This window comes from Lycorma delicatula, chromosome 5 (assembly GCF_047948215.1).
Source record: "Lycorma delicatula isolate Av1 chromosome 5, ASM4794821v1, whole genome shotgun sequence".
Taxonomy (NCBI): Eukaryota; Metazoa; Arthropoda; class Insecta; order Hemiptera; family Fulgoridae; genus Lycorma; species Lycorma delicatula.
The window spans coordinates 54,088,533-54,104,923 of record NC_134459.1 but is presented as its reverse complement, the minus strand read 5'-3'; the positions used below and the strand labels follow the sequence as shown (position 1 = coordinate 54,104,923).

Below are 16,391 nucleotides of genomic sequence, written 5' to 3'. Positions count from 1 at the left end.
ATCTATTCTCTGTGTACAGAGGTCCTCTGAAACTGAGCTTGACCCTGAGTAGCAAGCAGATTTGGCATTGAAGTATACAGAGCTCAAATGTTATTATCACAAGGTAAGGCAGGCCAAACATGATTCTTGGCGACCTTTGTTCAGGAACAAGGTAAAAAAGACCAGTGGGGTGTTGTTTACCGAATGCTAGGATAAATAAAAGGAGTAATGCCTCTCAACCAGGCAAGGAGTCATTTTGGACAAAACTAAGATTCTACATACTTTGTTAGATGATCTTTTGCTGGATGATGATTTAGCTGTAGAAACTGCTTAACATCATGTTCAAAACAATGTTGCTTCCCATCGTGTGGATGTTTTGTCTTCAGAAGTTACTGAAGCAGAGATGCATGAACTAATCTGTAGTTTTGGCTGAAGTAAAGCTCCTGGCTTTGATGGAATAACAGTGGAGCTCCTTGTTCATTCAGTGAATGTTAGTGTGAAAATATTCACTAACGTATTTAACAAAATGTTATTTGCAGGCTATTTTCCAATTTGTTGGAAAAAGGGAATTGTTGTTTAACGGTGGCAGCAAGGATCCCACTGTTAGTTCCTAATATCGACCTCTAACATTATTGCCAGTTATTTGTAAGGTCTTCAAGAAGACACTATATCTGCATATTAATGAGAGATTAAAACTGCAATGGTGATGGAAGGGATCAGTAGTGCTTTCGTCCTGGTATGGTGACATACTATTTTACGAGAATTAAGCATTGTCAAGAATAGTAGTTCTAGGTATGTCCTGGGGATTTTCCTTGACATATCTGGAGCACTTAACAATCTGTGGTGGCCTTCTGCTTTATTTCAAATACAGAGACATGGGTATACCAAAAATTAAATTCAAGTAATGCATAGTGCTTTGGGCATCGAGATGTTCTACTTTGTAATGGTGGCCACGAAATGGAGAAGACACTCTCTAAGTGTTATCACCAAGGCAGTGTGCTGGGCTCCTTATTGTGGGTTGTGGAGTTGATTCTTTGATGAGGCTGGGGTTGCTCGGCAGATGTTGCTTACACCGATGACAGGCTGCTGCTGTTCAAAGGATGTTCGCAAAATGAGGTTGAACTCCACCCCTCTCAGGCATGCAGAGTACTTGAGCTGTGAGGCTGTTAACGTAATTCAGTTTAAAAATAAGATGATGCTGCTGAAGAGCCAATTGGCTGTGACACGGCAGGTCCATGTTTCAATGTCATGCCACCAAATTCGATACATTCAGGTTGAGAAGTATCTCAGGATGAACTTTGGCAAAACTTTTTTATCACTATTGAAGGCATCAGACGAGTCAGATTCCTCTTAAAAGCATTCTTCCTCTTCATTTCATACAAACAGTTAATTTTTTTTATATATATTCTTCATTTTCTGTTAGTGTTCTGTCATTACTAACAGATCAGTTTCTATCAGCCATTTTAACACATCCACAAATATATTCCTTAATGCATCAAACTGTTCAGAATATGTATCTTTAAGCAAACATTTCATTTTAGGGGAGAAAGTCACATGATGCAAAATCTACCAAATATCTTTCCAGGATAGTAATGTTTTTTAGCAAAAAACTGCTACATAGAAAACACTGAGTGAGCGGAGCATTGTCCTGATGAAGAATAAAATCTTTTTCCACATTTCAAGCCATTTTCTTAGCATTCTTTCTATCAGCTTTGTCAAAACTTCCTTATAACAATGCTGCTTCACTGTTGTGCCTTTTGGAACCAATTCTTAAAAAATGATGTCCTTTGATTAAAAACCAATGAGCATGCATGGGTTTTAATTTAAACTTGCTTTGATAAGCTCTTTTTTTTTTTTTGGTAATGTTCTTTTCCAGTTCATTGACTGTCATTACATCTTAGGGTCATACTGAAAGATCCAAAGTGATGATTTTTTTTTTAAATGATTGGATCAACACCAAACTACTATAGCATGTCAGCACAAATTTCCTTGAAGCATTCCTTTTGTTCTGGTGTGAGTACTCTAGGGACTACCTTGGCACAAAACTTTTTCATGTTGAAATCTTCAGGCAAAATTTTCATGCAATGTCTTTCGTGAGTGTTCATAGTTCAGTTATGACCAACCATGCTAATTTTTTTTTATAATTTCTTCATTCTTAAAGTGGAATGTCCTACAGAGCTCATCTCCTTTCACATTCTGACATCTTCACTGAATCTTTTGTGCCATTCTAACACATATACATGAGACATGTAAGCCTCAGTAAGCATCTAAAACATATGTTGATGTTTTTTATTCAATTTTATTAAAATTGAAATGTTAAAACTTAACATTATTCCAACACACAATTGAACTAAATAATAATCAATGAAAGGTCGAATGTTGCATATTTGTTTTACAGATTCAGACATGTCCAAAGCCTATGATGAAGAGCTCATAATCAGGTCTCATTACTTTCTTTTATGAACTCTTTATATTTAATACACAGACCTCATATGGTTGAATACTGTAAATGAGCTTAAATTATTCAAAATGTTGTCTTAGAAAATGTGTTTATGTAAAAATAAGAAACTTATCTGAAATTTAGCACAATAATTCATCAAATATGTATATTAATTAAGTCTAAACTTAAGGTACGGTAAAGTATATTAAAATAATATAAATTAAATATTGGAGTTGTATCATATTTTTATCTCTTATTGTAAAAAAGAGATTTTTTTTAGATTCACAAGACTGATACAGATTGATTTCCTTGGTAGATTGTTTAAGGGGGAGAAGTATACTAATGTTAACTGTTTCAAAGTTATTAGTTTGGTTTACATGTTACAATGAAAAATTTTAAGATGTGAGAAACAGATTCAGAAATATTATCTGCTTACATCAAAAATTAATTTAAACAAAAGGAAAGCATTTTTGAAAGTAAATGTTGTAGCTTTATATGGAAGTGAAACTTGGACGATCAGAGTGCCTGAAAAGAAAAGATTAGAAGCTTTTGAAATGTGGTGCTATAAGAGATGTTAAAAATCAGGTGGGTGGATAAAGTGACAAATGAATAGGTATTGCAGCAAACTGATGAAGAAAAAATCATTTAGAAAAATATATTTAAAAGAAGAGATAGACTTACAGACCACATCTTAAGGCATCCTGGAATAGTCGCTTTGGTATTGGAGGTTGGTGGAAAAAATCGTGCAAGCAGGCAATGTTTGGAATATGTAAAACAAATTGTTGGGAATGTAGGATGTAGGGATATACTGAAATGAATGACTGGCGCTAGATAGGGAATCTTGGAAAACTGCATCAAACCAGTCAAATGACTGAAGACAAAAAAAAAATAAAACTGTACGTTTTGAAAATTGTCTTTACTATATCTAATTATGCAAAAGGAATACCCATATAAGGTATTCCCAGAACACTCTGTGTACTACGAATTAATAGCCAAACTTCAGGAATGATTCAGGACACCAGAATGAGCAAAAAAGTTCATATCGACATAAGTCCTATTATGCTTTGTTTTCCTTCTGGCACGTCATTTTGTGATCTTCAACAAAAAGATTATTTCTCAGCAATGGGTAAGCCTACTTTAATTAAATTTAATGGCAACTCTAAGATTAGTGTCATGTTCTACAAAATAAAAAAATTTGAAAACAGCAACTTCAAAGATTTCAAAATGGCAGCCATCTTAATTTTTTAATGTTAAATATCCTTGTAATTATTTATTTGATCAAATTTTTACTTTTACAACATCTACTAAATATTTTATTTTTAACAAAATGATATCTCATTTGTAAAAATCTGTTGGCAAACAATCAAATTATTGCACACAATTAAACAGGCAGTAAACTTGCACACCATAATGTAAGGTAATAATGTTTACTAATTTACTATTATTATTATTATTAATTTTTATTATATTTAGTAGAGGAAATAAAAACAGGCAAAAAATTATAAGTTTGCATTATGGTGCACAAGCGTACTGCTGGATTAATTGTCTGCAATTACTCGATTGTTTGTCAACAGATTTTTACAAATGAGGTGTCATTTTGTTCAAAATAAAATGCTTAATAAATTTTTTAAAACGTAAAAAATTTGATTAAACACGTAGTTACAAAGATATTGAAGATTAGAAAATTAAAATGGCCTTAAGGCACAATGTAATAATCTTATTTTATTTTTTTGTTTAAACAAATTCTTTTAAAAATCTAATTTTTTAAATGCTTAAAAGTATCCATCAAAAAAATACTTTTACAACTATATGTTCGTTAAGCAGTGTTGCAAAAGCAAGTACTGTTAAAGATATTAATATTGAATAGTAAGAAAACAACTATATATTTGATTTGTGATGGAGTTTGTTCATTTAATTTGCTATTTTTATCAAATTCAGTGTATTTTTAAATTCCATGAAGTTGAAACAGTATAGCAATTGTGACTTCATTTAAATGTCATGGTCAAATATTTGAAAGTCCAATTTATATGAGGAGATTTGCAAACCATGATTCTGTTGGTATATACAATGTCTATATATGTTCTATCTACCTGTAGTTGAATTATCTGGTATATCTCAGACAATCAGTTTCTTTCCTGAAAATTTTGTATGTTGTACTAAAATCAGTCTGCTATTCTTTTCATTAGATCTATGCAATTTGGTTCTTTTATAAGTCTAGGTCTTTATTTTAATTAATCAATATAATGTCTTAAATATTTTATTATGATGTGTTTTTTCAAAAAAGTATAAAGGAGAGTAATGAAATCAATTTTGAATTGTTTTTCAGTTTCTCTGTAAAACCAGCAATTGCAAGTATTATGATTAGCCAAACTCCCAGGCAGTGCACATTTTAATCAAAACATATAAAAAAAATGTTGTTCTTAAACACAAAGAGCTTAGAAAACAATGATGAATATATAAATAGCTGAAATAAGTAGTCTATGTTTGGTACTGCAATTTTGAAATATTAATACTATACTTTTTGACTTTGGTATTTGTAACTTGCTATTACTTTTGATGTACAAAGAAAAGTTAAAACAAATTAAACTAAAAGTTAAAACATTTAAATTTGTAAATCAAGCAAAATGCATTCAAATAAAAGAAAAACTTTATTTTTATCACACACATATTTCATAATAAAGAGTACAAATTATATTTATGTAAAAAACAACGAAAAACAATAATAGGCAACATATTTACAAAAATAGTACTTCTTATATTATATAAAAATTCATAAAAGAGAAAATTTCATTCACTACTTTTCAATCACTGAACATATTACAATAAATGTGCATAATATAACTATTTAATAACTCTCTTCACATATTTTAATTCATGTGTTAACCATACAGCAAGGGATAATAAAATAAGTGAACCAGACTGATGTGCAGCAGCTAAAGACACAGGTACATACATCAGTAGTGTTGATATTCCTAGACCAACCTGAAACACAATCCACAAAAATACTGTGAAATGAAAACTTACATGACTAAGCTACCTTTACCAGAAAAGTACAATTTTTCTAGAATGTTGCTGAGAGCAATGTGTTGTAAGGCTGCTGCGTACACTAATATTTTTTTAATTAGATTTTTAGAAAAAAAACAGTAGTTTATGTGTTAAAGAATTTTCATAACATTGATCAGGAGTTGTTGAATGATCCAGAACTGTTCAAACAGGTCATAACTGGAGTTGAAACATCAGTGTACAGATGATGTCGAAACTAAGGCTCAATCGTCCCAATGGAAGCTTCATGAAGAGCAAAGACCAAAAAAGACAAAGATGTTCTAGATCAAATATGATCACTGTGTTCTTTGATTTCAGTGGCTTACTATATCATGAGTTCTTACCACCAGGTCGTATGGTCAATCAGAAGTACTACCTAGAAGTTCTACACAGTTTGTGTGAAGCAATCTGAAGAAAATACCACAATTGGATTTGTGGCAAAAGAAATTCAAGGCAATTGCATCACAATAATGGTCCTCCTCCCTCACACTTTACAGTTTGTTATGGCCAAAAACACTGCCTCAACGCCAAAAACCTTACACTGCCTCAGCCTCCATATTCATTGGACACGGCCCCCTAAGACTTCTTCCTACTCCCCAAGCTGAAAAGAAATATGAAAGGACGACATTTTGCCAACATTGAAGAAATAAAGACAGAATCACTGAAGGAGCCAAATGCCATACTGAAAATTGTATTCCAGAAGTGGTTAAAAAATTGGAGAAACCGATGGCACAAATGTATTATACCTGAAGGAGTATGTTGATGCAAAATGCTCATTGTTAGACAAAAAAAACATAAGCATACGTATAAATCTGATTTACTAATTTACAAGGCATATATATGAGGTTTGAAAAAAAAATTATAAAAAAATATAGGAGGTTAAAAAATTTCAGTTTTTCTCAAAAAATATTTATTTATTCATCTTTTTATTTAACAATGTGCATTTTGCATCAACAATTCTGCATGCAATATTCTGTCAAATTTCTTATAAACGTTTCTCACAATCTGGTCTGCGTTCTGAAACTTGTGTAAGAGATTGTCAGTGAGTACTACTCTGCTCCATTCTTTGTTTTAAGCACTGAAACATTACGAAATTATTAAATGAATTGTAGATGACTGTGCCCCTCTTGCTAAGTTTTCCATAAATTTGTAATGTACTTCTGTGTTGATGTTATGTTTTGGTTATCTCCAAGAAGGATACAATTTTTCTTCTTTAATTTTATTGGTAAGGTTTATTTTCCATAAACAATTTTGGTGTTTGTGGGAAGTTTTTAATGCTGTCAATATCTACCTTACACATCTATACCGATAGATTACTTTATCCAGGTTTCTATCATCATGAGAAGTTTGATTTTTTTAAATGTGTTGTAAAACTATTTCGGCTAATATGCTTGAGATAAGTGAACCCAAAGACATTCCATGTTTCATCATTCACCAGTCTCACTAATATATTAGCTGCAATATATTTACATCATTGAGAAAATTATAAATCCTCAGTGACACACACTTAAACTAATTTACTGGTTTTAATATGTACATGACACAAACATGTGACACACTGGAAATATCGACAATGTTAACAATTTCACACAAAGCCAAAATGGTTTACAGAAACATAGAAGATAGATCTTATCCTTCTTGTTATGCAAGATCATAATGGCATGACAAACACAATCCAAATCTGTGGAAAACCTACAATGTACACACGATTCATCTAATCATCCAATATGATACACACTTTAACCATGTTATACGTACTATAATGTTCCAATTACAGAAAAAAATCAAAATTAAATAAACAATAAAATATTTAGCTGAATGAGACAAAAAAATACAACAGAGCACTGTCTGATCAACCACACTATGTAAGTTTCAGATTATAAAACAGCACAAGAAAATTAATCCCAAATTCAACACAGCAGACCATTGTTTGCAGAATTGTTAATAAAAAATAAATGCATATCATTATACAAAAAAAGTAAACATTTTTGTGGCATACATACTGCCTTTGATAGATACAATTGTAAAAAAGTGACAATGTAAAAGACAAAAAAAATGGTCACAACTTATCATATGATATGAACAAGTTATGAAACGCAATGAATCTAATTTAGAAGTAAAGTAATGCACAAAACAGTCACTAATTCACAAACTTCAGTAGCTGCATACAAGTTGTAACAATTATCAATAACAGACATAAACAAACAAGATACACTTTAGCAACTCGAAAAATACATTTAAAAAACCAAAATCCGAATTGAAACAAAACAACACATTCATATTATATTAAATACATTTCCCAAAAAATAATTTCAGTACAACTCTAAATTTAACTATTCTACAACACTCCATATCACAGAGCAGTCTGAAAAAGGTTAACATAGTGAAAAGGAGTATTTTTTTCATAAATTGTGTACTAAAATAAACTATACTGAGGAAGACTGAAAAAATTGTTTATCTATAATGTGAGTGTATAAATTACAAATTAAATGTAACAATGAATAATAACAGCATCTCAATTAACTGGCATAGATTTGGAAATAATCCTTTTATGTAAGAATGTAAAATACATATCAAGCATGACAATGAACTATTCACACCATCTAAAATAATTAATTAACAGAAAACAATGTCATTACACAATATTTCAAAGACAGAATTCTATGATAGTATTATTAGCATCAGCTGTAAGTTATTTCAGGCAAAAAATCACAAGATCAACATTGATTTACTTAGCATACACGAACTTGACTTCTTTGACTAAATCAGTTTTTTGAATAGACAAACAAGAGAGTTTTTGATGATGACATGTGAATAAGTGGGTTTTGATTATTCTTGTGAATAAATGGGTTCATTGAGAGAGTAAAGGGATTTAGTTGCTCTACATGTCATAATAAAAACTCTCTTGTTTGTCTAATAAAAAACTACTCAAGTCAAAAAAATTCAAGTTTGCATATGCCAAATAAGTAAACGCATCAATAACCACATGAAAATTATCCAAATAAATAATAATTTACATAAACTGGGAACAATTAAGCAATTCAAAATATGTAAAAAAAAGAATTATTTTATTAAAAAATTTATTCTGCTTTGAATACAGAAAACAGTATTTTTCTGATTTATTGATCAAGAAAATTGATTTATTTATCAAGATGGGTACATCTTGATTTATTTTTAAATATAGTCACCATTAAGGTCTATATACTTACCCAAACACAAGAGCGCTTACACCAAATCGATACATCAGTTTATCTAACCCAATAAAATAACAATTTGGCAATTTGGTCAGAAATTTCTTCTCTCTAAGCCATTTTTTTAGGTTAGGAAATAAATGATAGTCACTGGAGCCAGATCAGTCTCATCAACCGACACAAATCAACATAAAAATTCCTCTGGATTGCGCCGAAAGAGGTCGAGACAATCACCTGAAATGTTTTTTTTTGGCAGTTTTTGGTGAGGGATGAACAAACATTGCACCACCTAGCACACAGCTTGTTCATGCTCAAATCCTCATACAAAATATTGCACACATGTTCTGTTGATATACCACAGACTCTGCTAACTCATTCACTGTCACTCATCAATCTGCCACAACGATTTTATGCACTTTTTCTATCATTTCTGGCATAGTCACTTCAGAAGGACATAGTACATGTTCGACCCGTTTTAAACTCTGCAACCCAGCATTTAACTTTTGGATTTGATGGAGAAGAGCCTTCCTTAATTTACTTTGCTCTTACCCCTTTCAGAAAAAAGTATAATCCACTGCATGAATTTCCAGTTTTAAATTTTCCAAAAAATGCCTTATATCTTCACTTTGATGGACTGTAAATACTGTATTAAATGATGCGGTGACTAGAAACTGTTAAAGTAAACTAATGAAGAATGGAATCATGTGACACAGTTGAGAAATTAAGTGTACTAACATCATCTCTGTGAGGCCTGCAACTTTTCAACCCACCCTTGTATATAAGCACATCATAAACAACTAAGATTCTCAAAATTTATTTCAAATACCAGCATCATAACACAGCACTCTTAGCAGCAATTTGAAGTAGATTATAGTTAAGTGAAGTGTTTTTCTTCTTAATGAAAGTGATATGATAAATCACAATTAAAAAGTAAAAGCTTAATTCTTACAGAGAAAATTCTATGATAATTAATACTCCTATTAATTTTGAATAATCACAACCAGGTAACAATTTTTTGTTGGCATTAGCAACATTTATTTCAAAATTATTTACTCTGAGCAAATGTTTCATAAAAATCTCCAATTATATAATTTCATGTAATCATATTATATGAAATTGTATAATGTTACGCCTAAAAGATGACATTCATCAAAGTAATACTAGAGTAAAAGTAATTACTTTCATGTTCACTAACATTCACAATACTATACGATAAAACTGGTAAAATAAATGAAAATACGGAATAACTCTGAGATAAACTAGATATATATATATATAAACATCAAAACAAGAATAAATGAATTTTATTGAGGCGATCTCAGTGGTGGAGTGTAAAGGCTCAGCTTTTCATCTGGAAGTCACAGGTTTGAATCCCAATCAGGCTTGGCAATTTTCATACGCTAAAAAATCCCATTCAGCAAAAAACCAAAGCAGACAATGCACATAGTCTCTTTAAAAAAAATAATAATTTTAAAAACAGGATACAGTCATGTAAATTGCTGTAATTATAATGGTTGCAGACTTTCTAATACAGATCACAAGTAGATTTTCAAAATTACATAACCATTTTCATGAAAAACAAACATCACTTGGCATGTTTACGTAATATGAGACGAGGTTTTCAATATACGCTTCACTAAACTGATATTGTTGTACATCCAGAATGCCAAGTTCACCAAAATGATTATATTCAGCTCCTACAAATAACACCTTCACTTTATTGCTGCAATGATTATGATGAACATCATTACTCTAAATAAAAAACTCTGATTGATATCTGTTGTCCTGCAAGTACTTGCATCACAGTTACATAAAAGACTTGGTATAGCAGCAAAATTAATCTACCTCTTTACTTCGTGAAACAGCAGGCTATTAATAATATTTTAAATAAATTAATGCAAAGGATAAAAACAGAAATTTTGTAGAAAATATTTAAAAATAAATAAAAAATGCTAAGATTTTATAAAGTTTGCGTATTTACCTGCATCCATGCCATAGTAGCCATTGCAGTAGCAGCTTTAAGTTATTTTAAGCTTTTAAGCTTAAGTTATTTTATAAGCATAAAGTTATTTTACTACTTAGTAATGGTAGTTACTATGGTGGGATCATTTAAGCTTTTTTTACATAATTAACTTAGAAAAGTTATATTTTCTGCATTATGAACAAGTAAGTAAACAGGGGACAAATTATGAGTGTATAATAACAGAAAATCGAGACCTGAAAAAAGAGTAAGAACTACTGCAGGTTACTAATTTTAAATAGTTTGTGTTAATACATCCATGAAATATCAAGGTTAAAATGGCCCAAGCATGGGAGATTACAAAGAGCCGTTTACTAAACAAGAATGCTGCTCTGGAAACGGAAGCATTTTATTAAAAGCTTATGACTGTATGTACATATACGGACAGATAAGCAGCTGTTACAAATATTACTAAACTAAATTTGAAATCACTGGGTATGAAGATCACACGACTTTCTCATTTTGACCCCCGCCACAACCAAGTTGTATTCTGCGGCAGCGCAGCGCGGAGCGCATACGGCCAGTACATCACCATATCTAACACTAACCACTCATCAGAAATCAAATAACCTCACACACAAATATAGTATTTTCAGTAGATAACTAAATCCCAAAAATTGAAAATAAATTTTTTAATAACCTCGCTTAAGTATTTTACGTAAACAATAAGATTATCTCATCCTAAAAGATTGTGTTTTCCCATATATTTCCCGATCTAATTACTTTATTCCTTTTCATATTATTATTGAGTAATTGTCACGTGCAAAGGCAAGCCTAATGTTAAATAAAAAATCTGGCATAATTATAATTGATATTATTCAGTTTAATTGTTATTTTAAAAGTCTACGTTTACTACTGCAAGACGTTATATGTTTGTCACCGCATACGCAACTTCTGTGCCTTAATACAATTTCGACCACTTCAGATTACGGTTTTGTATCAATCGGACTTTTTTGTAGTTTCTTTAGCTGATCTTTAATTGTGAAAATTATTTTAATTGTGTAAGTTAAACAGGCAGCAAACAATGCTCATCTTCGTTAGCTATCTAAAAAAAATATTTGTAGAGTATATAATTATCTAAAAGAACTTGTGCATAGCAAGCCTAATGCTATTATTCAGGAGATTTTTAATACAACGCAGGAAGTGACCACAACCATGTGTTCCGTGTCAATGCGTATTGTAGAAAATGTTTGTCATGAAGGTAATGAAAATTCATCAGCCCAAGACGAATTATGCATATATTCTTTTCATTGGTCTCGGAAAAAAATTCCTCATACAAATTGGGTAACCGATCTGGACGATTTTAATATACATTCGTTCATCGTTCAATTCTAGAATTTTATGATAGAGGAGAGTATCCGATGTGCAGTAAAATTAAAGACATTTTGAAAAAAGATAATAAATTTTACCTGGAGTGCGTATTCCACCCGAAAAATTGTAAGGCAATTAGGGTTCCGCTTTCGTAAGTGTAATGACGGCAGAAAAACTTTGATGGAGAAGTCTGACATTGTTCTTGCTCCAGTAAACGTTTTTAGGAAAATACACGAAATTAGACAAAATAATTTTCGGCTAATGATTTACTTAGATGAAAGGTGGGTAAACCAGAACCATTCCAGGAAATACAACCGGCACAATTCAATAAGCAGTGGTGACCTTAAGATTTAATTCCGTTTAATTAAGAGGATCGTTCAATACGTCCTTAGAAAAAGACAGAAAACAAATTATTCTGAGTAAATTTTTTTTTATTTTTCAACATAATCTCCTTTTTACTCTATACACTTTTCCAAGCCGTCCAAAAAGTAGGATTTTGGAAGGTCCTCAAAATAAGCATTTGTTTGGGCGATGACCTCCTCGTTCGAGTGAACCGTTGCCCGCCGAGCCATTTCTTCAAGTTTGGAAATAAAAAAAAAATCACTGGGAGCCAAATCCGGTGAATACGCTGGATGTTGTTATAATCTGAACTTTAATTACATAATTTTGGCCATCAAAACTGCTCAGGTGTGCACCCGTGCATTGTCTTTATGAAAGAGATCTTTTTCAAATGAGGACTTTTTCTTGATTTCTTCGCTCAACCGGTACAATAATGACGGGTAATATTCTTCACTTATAGTTTGTCCTTTTTCCAAGTAATACCGCGTGCATCCCAAAAAACCGTGGCCATTACCTTGCCGGCCGATTTCACCGTCTTGGGAGCCCATTCGTCTTCAAAAACCCACTGTTTTGACTGTTCCTTTGTCTCTGAAGTGTAATAGTGTATCCATGTTTCGTCCACAATTATGTAACGACGCAGAAACTCGTCAGGATTGCGACGGAAAAGCGCCAAAACAGCCTCAGAGTCGACCACACGAAGGCGTTTATTCTCCAGCGAGAGCAAACGCGGTAACCACCTTGCCGAAATATTTTTCACACCCAATTTTTCATGCAAAATTGAAAACACTGTACCTTGCGATATGCCTGTGGCCTCAACTATTTTGCGCACTTTGTCAATCATTTCGCGGGTGGTCACTTCCACTGGACATCCCGAAGTGTTCATCTTTTATGTATGTACAGCCACGTTTAAACTCATTTACCCAATTGTAAACAGTTGCAAACACGGGAGTAGATGCGCCATGAACTTCATCCAACTCAGCTTTGATCTCTTTCGGTGTTAAGCCTTTTAAATATAAGTATTGAATCACTACGAAACTAACTTTTTCCATTTTTCTAAATAAACAATAGCTTGTTGCTTCAACTGACTGATAATGAAACCACATGAGGATACAGCTGAAACTTTAAACGCACTCTAGTGAAAAATGACACTTACTAAAAGCAAACCATTTTTTGGTACTACGAACTTCATCTCTTGGATTTTCTAAGGACTTATTGAACAACCCTCGTATAAGCCACGCTGATTACTAAGAACTTGGTTTTATAAAAGACTGTGCTCTTGTTTTTTCAGTCGAACATATGGGGGACTTCCACCAATAAATGAATAGTGATGTATTCTGAGAATGGTTCATTAATTTGCTGCGATCTTTGTTAGAAGGCTGTGTTATCATGATGGATAAAAGCTAGCTAGCTTTCTGTGCTTAAAGAGAAAGTGCCAATGACCTACACAAAAAAAGCAGAAGTTGCTTCATAGTTAGAAGAGAGGAAAGTACCACACAATCCTTAACTGTTGTTAAAGAACACATAGAAAAATATAGGCGGTATGAGTTTGACGACACTGCAACAGAAATGGGGTATGAAATTATTCAACTACCACCGTATCACTATCGGTATAACCCAATCGAGGTAATTTGGGCGCAGATAAAAGATGAGGTGGCAGCTAAAAAGAGTACATTTCAAATAAATGACATAAAACATTATTGAAAGCTGCCATAAACCACATAGCAGTAGATGACAAGAGAAAATGTATTAGACACACAGAAAACCTTCAAGTAGAAGATTTTGGAAATTAAAGAATTGCAGGACCACTTAGAACGCATTGTAGTGAACTTACAAGAAAATGCAATGACAAAATTACAACAGATTTATCAGGTGATGAAGACTTATAATTTATTTCAGGTGATACTAATTTAAAGATAATAATTTATTTTGATTCTGTGTAAAGTTTTACAAATTTTTCGGTTTTAAAGTCCATATTTAAATTTAGCCATAACATTTTCAAATTTTTGAACATCTAGGAAAATTAGGGAAATATTTTATGTAAAATAAAACGTTTCAGATATGAGATAGTAACTTATGTGCACCAGAATAATGCAATAAATATGTAAGATGAGTTGATGAAACATTGGCTTGTGAAGAGAAAAGAGCAATTCAGTACTGTATTATTGCCGTGGTGTAAGGAAATGATGAGAAACTTTAGTCAGTGTAAGGAGAAAGAGTAGTAAGTGACCTTCATCTGCAAGATTTCAAATCCATAATAGACGCTATTTTCAACCTCCTCTCAGAAAATTAATACTATAAAATTTAAAAAAATAATCTTAATTAAAAAATGGAACTAAAATTGAGTCTTTGTTAAATTTATTTATTTATTATTTTATAAATTGATAATTTACATCTACATATTTTATAGTGTTAGTTCATTGGTGTTCTGGATGAGTAGTGCCTGAAACAAATTTCTAAAGAGATAATTTATGTGAGGTTTGATGTTTTTCATATCTTTTTTCAAAGAAGAAGAACTAGACTACAAAATTATGTTATTAAGCTTAAACAAGACTATGATAATGTATGTCTCAGCACAGCCCAAAAATATATACTATTACATAAAGAGGACAGGGTTTTTTTGTTCGGGATAAACAAAAAAACTACCTAATTAATTGCAACCAAATTTTTACCCTTGTTTCTTGGCATAACTGAGATGTTTTTTAGGTGTATTTCATCTCGAAAAATTTCAAAAAAAAATATATATGTATCTATATTTATATATGCAGTAGTGTAGATTTCCTGGTTGAAGCACAAACTTTTATGAACTGTGAACAGGGTTTGAACTGAATTATTCGAAACAATCTAATGAATAATACTGCATAATAGAATTAAATATACATTAAAGTAATTTACCAATACAATTACATAAAGAGGAAGAGGATTTTTTCTTGTTCGGGATAAACAAAAAAAAAAAACTACCTGATCAATCACAACCAAATTGTTACCCATGTTTCTTGGCATAACTGAGGTTTTTAGATATATTTTAGCTTGAAGAATTTAAATTAAAAAAAAAATATATATATATATGTAGTAATGGAGATTTTCTGATTGAAGCACAAACTTCAACCAGTAGTGAATTGAGATCTGTGAGTATCACTGTGTGAGCTGGGTTTTAACTGAATGATTATGAATATCTATAAACCAATTTCTAAATTTTTTGAAGTTTGAGTTTCAAGGGTTAAAAGTGATTTTGAATTTTTTTTGATACACTGTTTTTTTTTAATTTGTCGGTCACAAATGAAGAAATCAACCTAATTTAACCTAAGTAAGTCTAATCTTCATGTCAATATATATTTCTTTATGTCAAAATATATTTCTTTTTGAAATTCAGCCTTGAAAGGTAAAAAAAAAATTTGATAAATGATTGTAAATATACCCAATCCCGACTATAATAAACAAAATATTCAGCAGATTTGGATGTGCAAATACTCTTCAGATAAATATTTAAAAACCATTTTTTGGTTTTTAGTTTAATTCTATTTTTTTTAAGGGGTGTGAAGGTATATGGCGCGTGGCCAAACCAACACAACCACTGCTACCGTTACTGTGTGTGTGTGAATGGCTGCATCTGGCTCTGGTGTTTTGAGAAAAAATTTTAAATAAAAAGATTGACTGATACATTAAACAAAAGTAACATGTAGCACAGGCAAAGCTGCAACGAGGAGCTAGTATAATATAAGAATATTCATCAACAGACAAGCACCAGCTTTCCAGTTTTAAATACCTGGTAACACATATTGGTTAGTACAGTAGGATGGAGGTAGAAGTTTAAGAGAACTGCAGTTAGCTGGTGACAGGTTTTGTTCTTACTATCCAGGGGTTTCTTTACTATGAGGGAAATGAGTGTGGCAACTAAAATATAGCTTCTCACTATGTTCCTAATTTACTGTATTCCAGTGATACTTGAACCACGTCAGAAAGGAGCAGAGGTAAGCTGCAAGCTTAGGAAATGAGATATCTCTGAAAAGCATTGGGTGTAAAACTTCTTAACAAGATCGTATTAGAAAGAGTAACATAAAAGTGACTGTGA

General features: G+C 31.7%; 1 protein-coding gene across 1 annotated transcript; it reads right to left on the bottom strand.

Annotated features, from left to right (window-relative positions):
• Positions 1–5,048: 5,048 nt before the first annotated feature.
• Positions 5,049–10,667, bottom strand: LOC142324432 (heme A synthase COX15-like). Its single transcript, XM_075365262.1, has 2 exons — positions 10,634–10,667; positions 5,049–5,401 (listed from the first exon to the last, which is right to left on the bottom strand). The coding sequence occupies exons 1-2, from the start codon at positions 10,655–10,657 to the stop codon at positions 5,261–5,263; spliced, it is 165 nt and encodes a 54-aa protein (XP_075221377.1). The 5' UTR covers positions 10,658–10,667; the 3' UTR covers positions 5,049–5,260.
• Positions 10,668–16,391: the final 5,724 nt, after the last annotated feature.